Source organism: Brienomyrus brachyistius, chromosome 13 (assembly GCF_023856365.1).
Source record: "Brienomyrus brachyistius isolate T26 chromosome 13, BBRACH_0.4, whole genome shotgun sequence".
In the NCBI taxonomy this organism is placed as follows: domain Eukaryota; kingdom Metazoa; phylum Chordata; class Actinopteri; order Osteoglossiformes; family Mormyridae; genus Brienomyrus; species Brienomyrus brachyistius.
The window spans coordinates 14,011,919-14,027,112 of NC_064545.1; the positions used below are offsets into that span (position 1 = coordinate 14,011,919).

Here is a 15,194-nt window from a genome sequence, read left to right on the forward strand (position 1 = left end):
TGACCATCATTAAAATTATCTGCAATTTGAGCCACACCTTCCTGTTTGTTTGTACCAGGTAGGACCGTCTCCATTCACATCTCACACTGACAAGTCTGAGCTGTCCAGCACCCTGTCAGGGCTTCATGGTTTCTCTCTCCTCATACCGCTCTCACCATGGCTGACCGTGAGCTCCACACAAGCACTGCCATTTCAGGGATTCTCTGACCCAGCCGTTCCACCATATTAATTTGACCCTTGTTAGTCACTCAGGTCATTTCCCTGCTCATTTCTTCTATATTCAAAATGTCAACTACTAATACCAGACGTTGGCTTACCGTGAAATATCTCAGACCTTGACATACATATTTCTGTGATATTAACAACATTATTGGCTTCACATGGGGGTGGTCATGTTTTGCCTCATTGGTGTATATTTCTTGTATATTTCTACTTGTCATTGTATTTATGACCCACATTTAGGTACATATACAAGATGTAGGTTGTTCTTTTTCTCCAGTGTGTATAAATGGATTTAAACATGTTAATATCTTTAAAGTTTGATTGAAGGAGTCTTTGTTTGGTTTGTGACAACTCCCAGGCTGAAGTGTTAGCCAGCTGCTTGTTTCTGCTGTGTTATTGCAGGATGCTCATGTGCGTCTATAAATGAGGTCACTGTATTCATTTGAAATATGACCATGATCACTGTGTTCCTACTGAATGGGGATGCTCGTGGCAAACCGTCGGATCTCACTTAGTTCTTATTCGCACCAGTGAACCTCTCAGAATCAAGCAGCGATTAAAGATCCAGGCACCACGCTGATCTGATTTATTCCCGAAGACAAACAGCGGCGTCTCCGTTGGCGTGAGAGCTCCGTATTCTGCACTGTCTGTCACGCACAGCGCACAAAGGCTGGGAAAGGCTGCATGGCACGACAGCACTGCAGTGAAAGCTATGATGAGCCCAAATGAGTGGGGTGGATTTCAATGCTGCCACTGTCGTGCACGCAGCACGCACTGGACAAATCGTTACACAATCGCAGCCAGTGGGAGCTGCGTGCCAGCGCCCGGGAGTCCTCAGCAGGGGCTGCTCTGAAGACCCATTTCACATGGCATCTCCACCTCTTTTCTTGAAGGCTTCGTTCAGCTATTAAAAGATCTTCTTAGTCTCCATTACTTACAGAGTTGCCGCACAGATTTTAACATCAAAATTAAGACTTTTTAAGACCTTTCTAAGACCTCAAAAAGAAAATAAATACCATTTTCACGACCAAAAAAAAAAAAACCAATAGCTCTTGCCATTTTAAACGTGCGACATATATACATGAACTGCACAACGATTTTAAAAGATCCACTTGTTACCATCAAGTGACACTGTGCACATTGTGAGGAGTGTGGTTTCACAGAGGCATGTACATTTAAACCCTACATGTAAAAAAATTACGTTTCTAATGACACACTTAGCAAACTTAGAGGCTGCTTAAATTGTGATCCATAGTAGCGCAATTCCACAAATGTTCCAATCTTAGTAGTGGTCCATTGTTTCAGACGAAGGTCTACTTGTTTTGATTTAATTGATTTGTTTAAACTTTCATCAAACATAGCTGTCGTCATTCACAGCTGACCTCAGCTCAAGTTGGATGAACGGTGCAATACCGAACCTAGATATAAATGCAGTCTTATCCCTCCTGCATGTCAGCGATATTACTACTGTATATCTGAATTCGGGAACATCAATTGAACCACTGTGTGCATTTCACTATTGGATTTGTATGAATGATGTTGGCTCACCGTGTATAGAGACCAAAGCACTTTGGCCTTAAATGTTGCTCTTGTTGAAAACCCAGAAAAAGATGTCGAACACGATACTTCCGAAGCTGTAACTTCGACAGCGGTTTGAGCTTCCAAAGTAGCATCTGGCCGACTAGGCCCACACTGAACGTAGTCCTGGATGCGTAATGAAATCCTCTTTGAGGACTCATAGCGTTTGTGTTTCTCTGACGCATGATGGGTCTTAACCACTTGAATACCCATATTACCCAATTTACAGGTTTTCTTGCACTACGAGCATTTAAAACCTGGGTCTGGGTCTGTAGAGCATTGTAGCCAACCTGCATATTTGTCATTCTCTGTCCAATTCTCATTAAATTTGCATTTCCCCACATTGACAACGGATAGTACTGACGCGAACTACAATGGTAACGTCCGCTAGTTTACGCCAAACCCATGAAATGAAAATGAGTTTACTCAGGCTATATACATATATACACACCTCACGCAGTTATCATGGCAATGATAAACAAGGCATGCAAGCTCGGAGGTCATATGATTCCATAAACATTCATGATTTTATTAAATATTAAACCACATTATATAAGACTATGTGCCAGAAAAAATATACTTTTTAATTATATCCTTCTTATATGCCTTAAATTCTGCAGATCTAAAATAAGCCTTTTTAAGGATCCGCAAGAACCCTGACTTAGAGCTCTAGCATAACTGTGGACTTGAATTTTTATGGTTGAAATTGTGTCAGCAAGTCCAGGGCAGGAAAATGCTAGTTTCAAAAATTGCTGAATTGTACACTCAAGTTTACACTGACAGTATGTGAAAATCAAGTGAAATTAACGGTGCTGTTGACAGGTTATGTTGATAAATTATCTGCATACAGTACATGACCAGGGATTCATGTGGCTTTTATAATTACAGAAAAACTAACAGTATTGCTAATGAATACTGGAAATTTCTCAACATCACACATTTATTTTTATAATATTTTCTAATACATTGTAAAGCTACTTCTCACAAACTTTGTACCGTCATTGTAACCTGTACAATAAAAGATTCTGTTAAAAACAAATTCATAGAAACAGTTACTGCCAGATGCTTCAGAACCCTTAAGGCAGGTTAAGAAAGTTTTGTTTTCTAAATCCCTGCCTTAGATTACACAACTAGGGGGGAAAACTCTGGAAATAATTACTCTAAGTTTCCGACATGCCATGACCTTTTTAGGGAGACAATCCAGCCATTTGATGCCATATTTATGGCTGTCGATGAAGCAAACAGATGGAAAATGAACAATTGCACAACAGACAATGAGATTTCTAAGGAGAAATGTGCAATTCCAGCCCATTCTGAAATGGCAGTGCATACCTGCATGCCTGATCACTCATTCAAAGGGCACACGGAGTTCTGTGATATCGCTGGTGTATCGCAGTCTTATACGTTACTCAAATCACACATCTCTGGGATCTCCTTGAAAGGGTAAGATTTTGGTCCTAACACTTTTCCTAGCTTTCCCGTATGTGATAATATTTCCCACAAAATAGACAGGGGCTCGCAATATTAGGTTGCTTTATATGGCATAATACATCTCACGGACAACAAAGGAAACAGAAAAACTCACTGGAAAAAACTGCTTGGAAAAGGGACGGCACTGTTTCTGGTGAATGTACATTTGTTCCCCCCCCCCCTTTATTTTCTTTGTCCTTCTTTGCTCAGTCTCCCTCCATCTCAGTCCCCCTGCTGATCTCTTCGGGTGGAATCTGTTTCTTTACCTCCCTTCCCGCCATGCTGTCTTGCTCCTCTCCTTCCTCCACATGGCTGTACCAGGGCTGGGAGGCAGTGCTTTCGCGGGCCCTGCCCCCCCTCCGGTAGCCGCCTCTGCCGGCCCGGACCAGTCCCCAGCCCTGAAGCTGGGCCCTGGACGTGCCCCCTCCCTGCACTCCCCGGGTCTGGTCCAGCTCCTTGGCACTGAGGGAAGACATCCGGACAGGAATCGTGTTCCCGAACTTGGAGTAATCTACAGAGTAGCGGCCATCCTCTTCTGTTATGATGGACACAAAGCGACGGCCCCACAGAATCTCCTCCGGGGTGTAGGATGTACGGGCCTGCATGGTGATGCCTGTCGTCTCCACCACCCCTGCCAATCAAGCAAGAACATTGGGTCCTTAATCTCCTCTTGAGAGCCAGATGAGTAAACAAAAATGCTTGAGACTTGACAAGTCTGGGCGACCAACAGAATTGAAAGCATAATTAAGTAAGATATTCCAGATAGATGCAATAGTTCTGTTAAGACCAACAGCAAGCCATTATTTCCTAAATGACTTTTTAATGCATTCTTAAAAATAACTTTTATTCTTAAGAGTACAACGCCCCTAGGAGGTCAGGGTGGGAAAATATTTTATGAAACAGTTCCACGTTCCCTTGCAATACTTTTCCATTACAAATGTACTGTGTCCGTTTAAAGTACAAAAGATAGAATTATTGGACGAATAAGTATAAACCTAAACGATACAGACATGTCCATTTAAGTGTGTTTTAAGCCTTAAACTACAGAGGATGCACACCATGTAATTTTCATGTGTTTTTATATGTAGTTATTAATAACTGCAGTCACTGTAAGCAAAACAGATGGGCTAATGAACATGAATGAACTGCACACAAACACTGAAATATTAGACTTTGATCGTAAGAAAATCTGGAAAATCAGTGGGTGTTCCTTGCTTTTGTTGAAAGATATTGCAGCCAGAAAACTGAATATAAAGTTATAATTGCTATAATTACATATAAAGCTATAATTTTACTGCAGTATCATTGTTAGGGTTTAAATCCAAACCCACTTTCAGGTATCTCCCTTTCAATGCTTGTGTGTGCACTTCATTGCTTTAAGTGACTGGAGGACACAGTGCAAATATTAATAAATACGTATAAAAATATAATATGAAAGTTACATGGTGTGCATTGTCCCCCATATTTTAATGCTTAAAGCACACTTTACAGGACACGTCTGTATTATTTCGGTTTATCCTTGCCGTCACGTTGCATCAAGTAAGAAGTGGGCAAGTGTTCTGGGATCGCATAAGTTTTGCTAGGGTACGCAAAAGTATTTCAAAAAATATTTTCCCACCCTAATCTCTTAGGGGCTCCGTATTAGGTAATTGTTCAATGAAGGAAATTAAAACCGCTAGTAGCTTGATTCGCAATCATAACCACACTAATAAAATTATTTTTGTTCCCCCATACAATGTTCACGACCAAACCGTCCAACCTTTTACTAGTAATCAAAGGCACATCTAAAGCTATTACATGCTATATTACACGGGAGAGAGTATCAGCTTTAGAAATCAAGAGATCTCAGACTACTTGACTTGGAAAACACCGCGGAAAGTATAGGACAACGCCAGTTTTTTAATGACAGAATTTTGTACAGTACACAGACAACGGTGCACAGCGTTTATTTTTTACGGTTCGAGCCATTTCGAAATTAGCGCAAATTAAGTTCCGTTAACAGCTAAGAAAATAGGTAAAAGATATACCAAGACACTGCACATACACATGCAAAATAATTAAAATTCGCCCATAAACAAATCTGGAAAAACATAGCATGTGCAACAGTTGTCATGAACCCAAAATGCTAAACCAATATCTCGTTACAGCTTAAATAACCTAATTTTCTTAGTTATGAACCAGACTTTGCACAAATTGTGAAATGGCTAGAACTGCAAAAGTAACCAGTGTGCATCGTCATCTATGTACTGGACAAGACAATTCCATCATTATAAGCTTTCTTAAAATCTTCCGGCGGTTTAGTGGTCCTCGCATGGTCCGTCTGCTTTTATTGTCCCCCGGAAACTTCCGTTGTGAGCAGAATCGGCATTTTTTTGTTTTTGCATGTGTTTTCAAGATTTGCCTGCGTCTGTCAATTGCAACGCGTCTATTAATTTGCCGTGCATTTTCAGAACTACTAGACTGAGAAATGTTGCCTAAATATAAACATAATTCATAGATTAATTTCTGACTGATGTCTACGGTCAGAAGATGCCTGATCTTTAAAGACTGAAGAGATGAATCCAGGTGAAAGTTATAATACCATAATGGATTTACCTAATAAATCTACAGTAATCAGTATAATTGAAGGGAAGGAGACAGGTTAAATAAGGATCGCTATGGGTTGAGAGAATTCAGACATGGATTGCATGTGAGGATAAAAAGATGTCAATGCCTTTACTGTTGGGTTTATTAAGCTCAGTAAAGTCCCGTGGGATGACACACAAACAACTCAGCACAACCCTGAAGCACTGCAGGCAGCTAGTACAACAAGCTCGTGGCAAGCTTTTCACGCCTTGTTGAGTCCATGACAGATGATTCTGTTCTAGGGGTAAAAAGGGGACCAATGCAATATGAAGAAGGTGTCCCTAATGTTTATACTGCAAGTGTAGTATATCTGACAAAAACTGCTATGAACTCTTGGACCAGATTGGCCTTGATGGAAAGACATTCATGAGGAAATGTGTCCATATTTTATTTGAATGTGATTGTGTAATGTTACTCCAAGTCTGAAACAAATATTCAAACCCATTAAATCTATGCAAAAATACTGATATTAAAACAATAATTTGATTCACGCTCATGCTGCAATGAATGCAGAGGACAGTAGGGGGTATAATGCAGGACTCCCCATCAGCTTACCCTCCAGGATGACAATGACCTCCAAGTTCTCATTGGGCAGTGACTGGGCAGAGAGATCGTAGAGGGGACTGTCGCGCTCGATGGTATGGCTGATGATGAGAGGCGAGACCAGGAAAATGCCGTTACTGCGAAGGGGGTTCTCCACCTGGATGTCTAGCTGACACACTGGGATCACCTCCCCCTCAGCCGTCACTGTCTTGCGGATCACCTGCCAGCCGAGGCAAGAGTGGTACAAACAAGCTTTCAGGTACAAGTGCCACTAGACTAATGAGTGATCCGAAACAAGTGCAAGTTAGCAAGGGAACAGAAGCTACATCAGAAAAGTCAATCAAATAAGCACTAGGGTTCTACCAAGTGTCAAGACACCATAAACAAGGCAGAGAGCAGATCAGTGATAGGATGAATTAGCTGAGATCCTTCCCAGAAGAGGGTCTTGAGTCATTATCTGAAGGATCTAATCAAATGGTCAACTTACTAGACCTGATGCCACCAATTTACCCTAATCAACCCAAACACATTTCTGAAGGGTTATAGAAAGAAGGTGCAACATGTTTCACATAAGCATGTGATTCAATCAGACTCACCCCTACCTGAATTATACTGTCAGAGACCAAGAGGTAACTCTCCAGGGTAGCCAGGTGATTCTCACGAAAGCTTCGTTACAAAGATTTCAAACACGAAGTATTTAAAAAGACTTGCATCCACAATTTTTTTTAGCTATTAATAACCAAGTGTTTGTAAGGGTAAATTAACAGGTATGCTCTGAAATGATGTCACGCCCAATCGTTCGATCCTCCTGTGTGCCACACCCCCCTCATTACCTTGTGTGAAATCCCGATGTGACCAGCTGTCCCGTGTTATTTCTGATTAGTCTCTTGTATTTAAGTCTGCGTTCAGTCTGTCTCCTTAGTATTGTCATTAACGTTGTGAAGTCCTGACGTGAGTTCTGCTGCCTGTATGTCCCGGATTTGTTGGTTTCCCTTCAATAATCCCCATATTATGGACTCGAGTGCTTCCCTGCCTGCTACGCCTGCACCCAGTCATGAGAAATAATGTAAATTTTAAATTAATAATTTTGACTGATTTCTGTCATTACCGCAACACCTTCGGGAATCTACCACCTAATACTGTTCTTATTTCACTGAAACTTGATATATATTTAAAATAATGTGGCAAACCTGAAACCCAATTTGCCTCCAATGCTATGTGTCATCTACAATTTTTCACATTGGGTTCAGTAAGTTTCATTTTACCCCGCAATATTAAATCATTTAACTGGACAATAATCTGTCTTGCTTTGTTCTATTAAAGCGGCATACAGAGGTGCTCATTATCTCTTTTCCTTGTTAGAGGTGGCAGACAGCACTGCTGTTCAGCCATTTAACAGACTCGCTGTAACCATACAGTCCTCAATTTCTATCTACAAATATGTAGACGTATACTATTTTCTTGTTGATCTAGGCCATTGTACGATAGTTCTGTTAAAGCCAACGGCAAGTCATTATTTCCTAAATGACTTTTCAATATCAGAAAAAAGGAACATATCAAAGTTTAATGACTGATAAATTAAATGACAAAATCTGTGCTCATTTTTACTCAAAGTCTCCGTGCAGCCAGCAGTAGGCAGGAAAATGCATCTGCACAATTTATTCACCTATTCATATTTCTGGAGGTACGGTACCAGTCAGAAGTTTGGACACACCCACCTATACAAAAGTTTATTTGTACTACTCTCCACATTTTAGAAATACGATAGACATTACAACTACAAAATAACATAATTGTAAAGATGCACTGACGAAAAAACGTATTAAAATAATTTTGGGGGTCAGCTCTATGGGCTGAGACTCAGAAGGTTGCCGATTTGAATTCCATAATCAGCAGAGTGATTCCACCATCAGCCCTTGAGCAAGACCCTTAACCCCAAGATGCCATTCCAGCTGCCCTAAAGGAGGTCCCACATATACTGTATGCTGAGCACTGACTGGCGCATTTCTTTCACTTTCTAGTCAGGCTCCTCCAAAACCATATCTACTGTGTTTCGGTGAGGTGCCCAGTCATGTGATGCAACATTGTCACTCGCCTTTGTAGGCAGCTTGGTGTGTCCAAACTTTTGATTGACACTGTTGAGTGCAGATTAATTCATTTAATTTAAATTTCATATCAAAAGTGAAGTCACCAGTAATACAGAAATACAAATTGGGAAGTACAGGGGTCCAGTGCGGCTGCTCATTACTGACGTTTGTTGAGCCATGAGAAGTGTTCAGGGCTCACGATCATGCCTAGGTGACCTTGGCTAAATTACCATCTCTTCTCTCACCTGCAGCTGAATGGTGGCAGAGATAATCATACTCTTCCTTAGGTCCCCCACACGGAACATTAAGGTGGGCCGGCCATTGCGGGGGGCAATGACAGCATTGCGGGAGAAGATGAGAGTCTCGGCGCGGCGGTTTGCTTGTGCCGTCTTCATGAAGATGCAGCCCAACATGACAGCATTGATGATCAGGCCCAGGATGTTCTGGATAATGAGTATCGTGATGGCCACCGGACACTCCTCCGTCACCATCCGACCCCCAAACCCAATTGTCACCTAAAGGCAAGTGACAGAGTCCGGAAAATACACTGCAATGCCGATCACAAAAAATTGCTGAGGAGCCTAGTGGTAAGCTGGTAGCACTGCAGCAGAGTGAATACAAGGGCATTGAAGTGGAATATATAGCTACTCCAGTCAAATGAAAACTCTCAGGTGATTTAAACGTTCAGATATTTCTTTGTGTGTAAACATCATAAAAGAAACAATTCATGGTGAATCAGAGGCAAAAAAGAGCCCCCACCTGGACCTCGATGGAAAAGAGGAACGCGGAGGTGAAGGACTGGATGGCAGTGACACAGGGCACCGGAGCAGGCCCGCTCTCTGGGTCACGGAGCTCCAGGTCCCCATGGGCAAAGGCCAGCAGCCACCAGGCCATGGCAAAGAGCATCCAGGAGCAGATGAAGGCTGAGGTGAAGATAAGTAAGGAGTGCTGCCACTTCAGGTCTACCATGGTGGTGAAGACATCCTGCAGGAATCTACCCTGGAAGCATGAGGTGGAGGGTCACTTACTACTGACAAGAGTCCAAACCTCTCAGCAGTGCCAGCAAGTTGTGAAGACTGGTCAGTTTTTTTTATTTATATATGTAAAAATATATATATGTGTGTATGTGTGTGTATACCATATTTTTACCATTCTCAAGATGGTGCAGGTCTTTTACCAACATAATCACTGTATCTTTAACAAGCAGAGAGTGTAAAAACACTAAGAAACCAAAGGTTGTGTATTACATTTCTGAATTAATAATTAACACTAAAGTTCATTAAGCGAATATTTCACTCTTAGCAAGACACATGAGTGAGACTGGTTGCCAACCATAACCAAAAATAGCTCAATATTAAAACACAAGCAAATATATAAATTATGTGATATTATCTGATCAAAGTCATATTCAGTATTGCTTACATGTCATCCAAAAATATTAAAATGAAAAAAATATGAATGTCAAATTTACAAATCTGGGCAACTATACGAAGTTCTATTTATGGGAGTCGGGCGAATCCAGATTATATATTGAGGGTGAGGACCACTGTTGTCTCCACCACATTCCAATTTCTTGAATTTTAAGTGAACATGCAGGAACATGTACACTAATGTCCGCATGAGTGTCCTCCATCAAGTCCAAAGATCTGCACTTTAGGTGGGGTGGTGTCTCCAAACTGTCAGTAGTTTGTGTAAGTAAGCGTGCTGCATTATGAGCAAACATCCCCTTCAGACTGCACCCTACATCATACCCTGTGCTACTTGGGATTTACGTATTACACAAATACACAGAGCGGCAGAATTGACAATCCATATTCCGAAGAATGTACATACCATAGCACGTGGCAATAATCTAGAATAATACTGGTTGTTATTTTACATTTACTGATTGAACATAAGAACATAAGAAATTTACAAACGAGAGGAGGCCATTCAGCTCATCAAGCTCGTTTGGGGAGAACTTAACTAATAGCTCAGAGTTCTTAAAATTTTATCTAGTTTGTGCTACACTAGCAGGAAGACTACTCCATACTCTAACTACACGCTGTGTAAAGACGTGCTTCCTCAAATTCGTTTTTTGAAATGTTCTCCTGTTAATTTCCAGTTATGGCCACAAGTTCTAGTATTTAAACTAATATTGAAGTAACTATTTGGCTGAACAGCATCCTGACCTGTTGGAATCTTATACACCTGGATCATGTCCCCCCTCAGTCTCCTTTGCTCAAGGCTAAACAGATTCAGCTCAGCTAACCTCCTCTCATAAGACATTCCTCTAAGACCAGGAGTCATTCTCGTAGCCCTACAAGTTCTTTTACAGAAGAGCCAGTGTCCCACTGAATCCCAGCTAAGTTAAAATCACCCATAACCACCACATCATTTTTGTTACTCATAATCCTGATATCGTCATATAACATTCTGCTCTCCTCTGCAGCTACATTAGTTGCTCTATAACAAACCCCGAGTTTTTAGCATCTAGTTTTATCCATACAGCTTCTGTACTTTTATTTTTATCAGTGAGCTCCCTTGCCTGTAAGTTTACTTTTACATATACTGCAACACCACCGCCCTTCTTTACTATCCGGTCTCTACGGAACAACGCGTAACCATCCATATTATATTCTTCACCATCATTGTCACTCATCCATGTTTCAGTTATTCCTATAATGTCATACGTGTCTGATGATATTAAAGCCTCTAAATCATGAAATTTGTATTGTGACTGAGAGGCTGACATCCAACCTGCTCCATGATGTTCTTGTGGGCCACATTGCAGGACCCAGTCTTTGTGATAAAACGGGCTCTTTGGGCCTTGGATCGGAACCGATTGGTCTCGGTGGCACCCTCTGTCAGCCGGGTCAAGAAGAAGCCATCAGGGAGCAAGCCTTTCCTGGCCAGCATCCTGCTGCTCCTTTGGTTACGTTCTGGGGGGGGGGAAACCGGTATCTGTATGAGCCTGTTTGTTCGGACAATGTTGCCAGTCATACAGACTGCATTTTTTTCCACGCAAAACGTGTTTTATGCAGTGAGATGACAGTTATGCACATATGACACTTTTATCAGTTAACTGCCCCAAAATGCATCATTTGAAAAGCTCGCAGCTGGCATTACAGAAAATCTGTAAAAATTTCGGCTATACCCCAACACCGTTTCACGCCCACAGTGGTGGGACGTACCAACAGCAGGTATCGCCGCTGATTGCCTTCGCTTCTTAAGCGGATCACAGACAACTGACGTTGCGAAGTATTGTTGCCATACTTATGTGCCTTACTGAGCGTTTCCTTTGTTTATTGTCTTCCCCGTTATCTCTGCGTCCTGCCTGCCTACCTACGTTCTCACCTTCTCCTGCGATCCCGATCCGTCTCCACTGCTCGTCCTCCCCTCTTGTCCTGTGCCTGCTCGTGGGACTGACCCTTCCGGCTTTCGACTCCCTGCATCCGACCCGACTACGACTGTGACTTGTGGACTTGGCTTTGGTTGTACCTGGTTATAGAAGTAAACTGCCCATCTCTTGCACTACGGGGTCTGCCTCTTGTTTGCTCTCCCGGCGTCACACACCGATAAACACTGTTCCCTGCAATCGCGGAACTACCACGTTATAAAATGTACAAATGTTATAGGAGTATAACGGTAATAATTGAGTAAATTGGGGTGTCCTCTCACACCCCCAATCCCTGGGAAGACAACGCCGTATCTTTACCGAGCTGCAGGTACTTTGATGGCCGATAGGGAGTCAGTTTTCCTCAAAGAACGTAAACAGGCCGCGGCAGCGCTTCTACCTTTTTATTTCTCGTTGAATGTCTCAAAGATCGCAGAAGTGTAGGAATAAGCCTGTCTTCTTTCCCGTACGAAGGTTATATCCGATCAAAGTCGCAGTGGGAAAACGATCGGGTGCCCAAGCAAGAAAGAGCACGCATATATAGCCACGTACCAGATCCCCTTTCTGGTGGCTTTTGATCTTGAGAAGGGCGAAAGGCGTTCTCTCATTTAGCACATAAATAATTTCAAATCAGTGTGGATTTAAACGGAATAATCCTCATTGCCATCGTACATACGAGCAATACAGTAAAAGCATAGTTTCTTTATCCTATTAAATGTCCTGTTCTCTCGTCCTCTATTCTCCGTTTCTCTCTTTAATCACATTGACAAAATGAAATCTTTTTTTAAATTACACAAATGCCAGATTCACGGCACAGAACGCACCGCCGAAAGGTTTATGCATCGAACAAAAAAACACAACTGCTCAAATATTATACCCTATATTATTTAAAACGGTATATAAACGGTAACTTTGTCAGTATTTCCAACCACAAACAAAATAATATTTCTTAGCATGTAGATAAGCTATACAGGCTGCAAAGTTGTTATGGTACCTGTGCTCTTTAAAATGCATTTTTTCCTCCACAAGGCTTGTTTATTCCTAGGGGAATTTGCATGTCCTTATGTACTCCACGAAGTCTGTCAAGCACCTGCACTCTTAATACTGCCCGATCCCGAACACAGGCTGTGTGGGCGCAGCAGAAACTGGATTACTATATGCTTGTCGAGGTTTTCGTTTTATGGTCATAAAAATTTTGTCATTATTAAACAAATATTTTAAGCATTTATCTATGTGATATTTTGAAATATATTCCCCGGGGTTTGGGCATTCTGGTTTATTTCTGAAGATGGTCAAATTTAATTGTTACCATTTTTTCTCCACATGTTTAACATTCTCTGGACTACAAGCGCATTTCTCATAACAGTTCATGCAAATAGCAAAACATTGTGGTTAAGCTGCAAAACGCCGCATCTCACCAAAAACAATTAACTCGTCTCAAAGCAAATAATTCTATCAATTAATTAGTCAGTGGCACTAAAATGAAAAATAACTTAATCATCATTATAACCATGAGAGTCACAATGTTTAGATATATTATCCACATTTCAGTGTAAGGTGGTCTGGTTGGGGTTGTTAAATGTTGTCAATAGATGGTGCCCTTGCTCTTTATATTATATAAGTTTCATGTATGGCTGTTCAGTTGTAAGTTGTACTATGAAAGTGAGAGACACGGTTGATCGTGGTGCGGTATGTTAAAACGAATATTAGAGAATTATTGGAGAATGGTGGAGACACTGTTTGAGAGTCTGTTGAGTTGCTCTAAATAAAATACATCCAGGAAGAGGGGTAAAGAAATTGTGGATTCATTCTTTGAAAGTTGGAAGAGCTGTGCACCTAATTGCTCAACGGGGGCCCAGTGTTGTAGGCATTCATGGGGTTCATAATATAACAGCAACCCTGTGCAAAGATTACTGGCAAAAGGAAGCAATTGCATGAATATTTCAGATCTCAAGAAACACTACTGTAACACAAAAACAGCAAAATGCCAATACAAGAACAACAAAGTAGCAGTACAATTGTGTACTGTGAGGATCAAAAATACATAATTTCACTGCAATATATATGATATTGTATTCCTTTCCTCTTTGAGGAGTAGGTTGATGTCTCTTTTGGTGTCTTTATGTAGTGAACTCTTTTCATTAACTGCTTGAAAATCAGTGCCTGTATGTAAAGAACAATGAAAGCGGCATACGACTGAAATACGAATGAAAGCACAGATTTCACTAAGAAATCTAAAGATGCATGTGCTAGCAAACAGTGGGAGGTGAGGAAGAAGCAGTGGTGAAATACTTAATTGTACAGTACAGTAAGTTTCTTTTTATACAATGAAATAGCATACAGGGGGCGGCATGGCGGTGCAGTGGTTAGCACTGTTGCCTCACACCTCTGGGACCAGCGTTCGAGTCTCCTCCTGGGCCACATGTGTGTGGAGTTTGCATTTTCTCCCCATGTCGTCGTGGGGTTTCCTCCGGGTACTCCGGTTTCCCCCCACAGTCCAAAAATATGCTGAGGCTAATTGGAGTTACTAAATTGCCCATAGGTATGCATGCGTGAGTGAATGGTGTGTGAGTGAATGGTGTGTGAGTGAATGGTGTGTGAGTGAATGGTGTGTGAGTGACTGGTGTGTGAGTGTGCCCTGCGATGGGCTGGCTCCCCATCCGGGGTTGTTCCCTGCCTCGTGCCCATTGATTCCGGGATAGTCTCCGGACCCCCCGCGACCCAGTAGGATAAGCGGTTTGGACAATGGATGGATGGATAAGTGTGTCATGTTTGTAGAATTAAATGGAAAAACATGGAAATGTGTTTAAGTCTTAAGTAAATTTGTCTTGAATTTCTTAATCTGTAGTTTAGAACATCAACACTTTTCAATGATCTAAAACAAAATTTCTAATTTCAGTTTAAGAAATTCTTATAATTAGCTATTGTTTCATAGTAAGACAATTATAGACAAAGTTTCTAAAAATTAGATTATTTGTCTTATTTGTACAATTCTAGTCAAGTCAGATATTCTTAAAAGTAAAAAAACAAAATGTATTATTAATTTTCATGATTTTCTGGCTTGTTAAGAATTCATTTTTTGCAGTGTGGGTCACACATAGGATTCTTCCCACATTACCCAGCAAGGGAGAGCATTCCCTGTCATGTAGACAAAGTTATTTAATGATATGAGACTGAAACTGTAAACTGGATGGAGTTAAATAGCAAAACTGTTGATGAGGCATGGGCATTTTTTAAAAGCACATTGTTGCAAGTGCAAGAGGATTTCATACCTGTAAAACTAAATCTAGAAA

At 41.2% G+C, this 15,194-nt stretch overlaps 1 protein-coding gene across 2 annotated transcripts; it reads right to left on the minus strand.

Moving 5' to 3' along the window:
- Positions 1–2,308: 2,308 nt before the first annotated feature.
- kcnj11l (potassium inwardly rectifying channel subfamily J member 11, like) lies at positions 2,309–13,013 on the minus strand. 2 transcript variants are annotated; one of them, XM_048973231.1, is made up of 6 exons: positions 11,862–13,013; positions 11,265–11,446; positions 9,285–9,524; positions 8,771–9,040; positions 6,451–6,658; positions 2,309–3,901 (listed from the first exon to the last, which is right to left on the minus strand). In XM_048973231.1, the coding sequence occupies exons 2-6, from the start codon at positions 11,421–11,423 to the stop codon at positions 3,477–3,479; spliced, it is 1,302 nt and encodes a 433-aa protein (XP_048829188.1). In that variant the 5' UTR covers positions 11,424–11,446; positions 11,862–13,013; the 3' UTR covers positions 2,309–3,476. The 2 variants fall into 2 exon arrangements, with proteins under 2 accessions (XP_048829188.1, XP_048829189.1); XM_048973232.1 differs by having other exon boundaries at positions 12,896–13,010.
- Between the last annotated feature and the right edge of the window lie 2,181 nt (positions 13,014–15,194).

Excerpts from the sequence above, each read along its gene's own strand:
- kcnj11l (XM_048973231.1), bottom strand. The coding sequence starts at position 11,423 with ATGCTGGCCAGGAAAGGCTTGCTCCCTGATGGCTTCTTCTTGACCCGG. Across the intron at positions 9,041-9,284 it reads TCTTTTCCATCGAGGTCCAG|GTGACAATTGGGTTTGGGGG; the intron begins GTGGGGGCTCTT and ends ACTTGCCTTTAG. Across the intron at positions 6,659-8,770 it reads CTGCCACCATTCAGCTGCAG|GTGATCCGCAAGACAGTGAC; the intron begins GTGAGAGAAGAG and ends CTCGGCTGGCAG.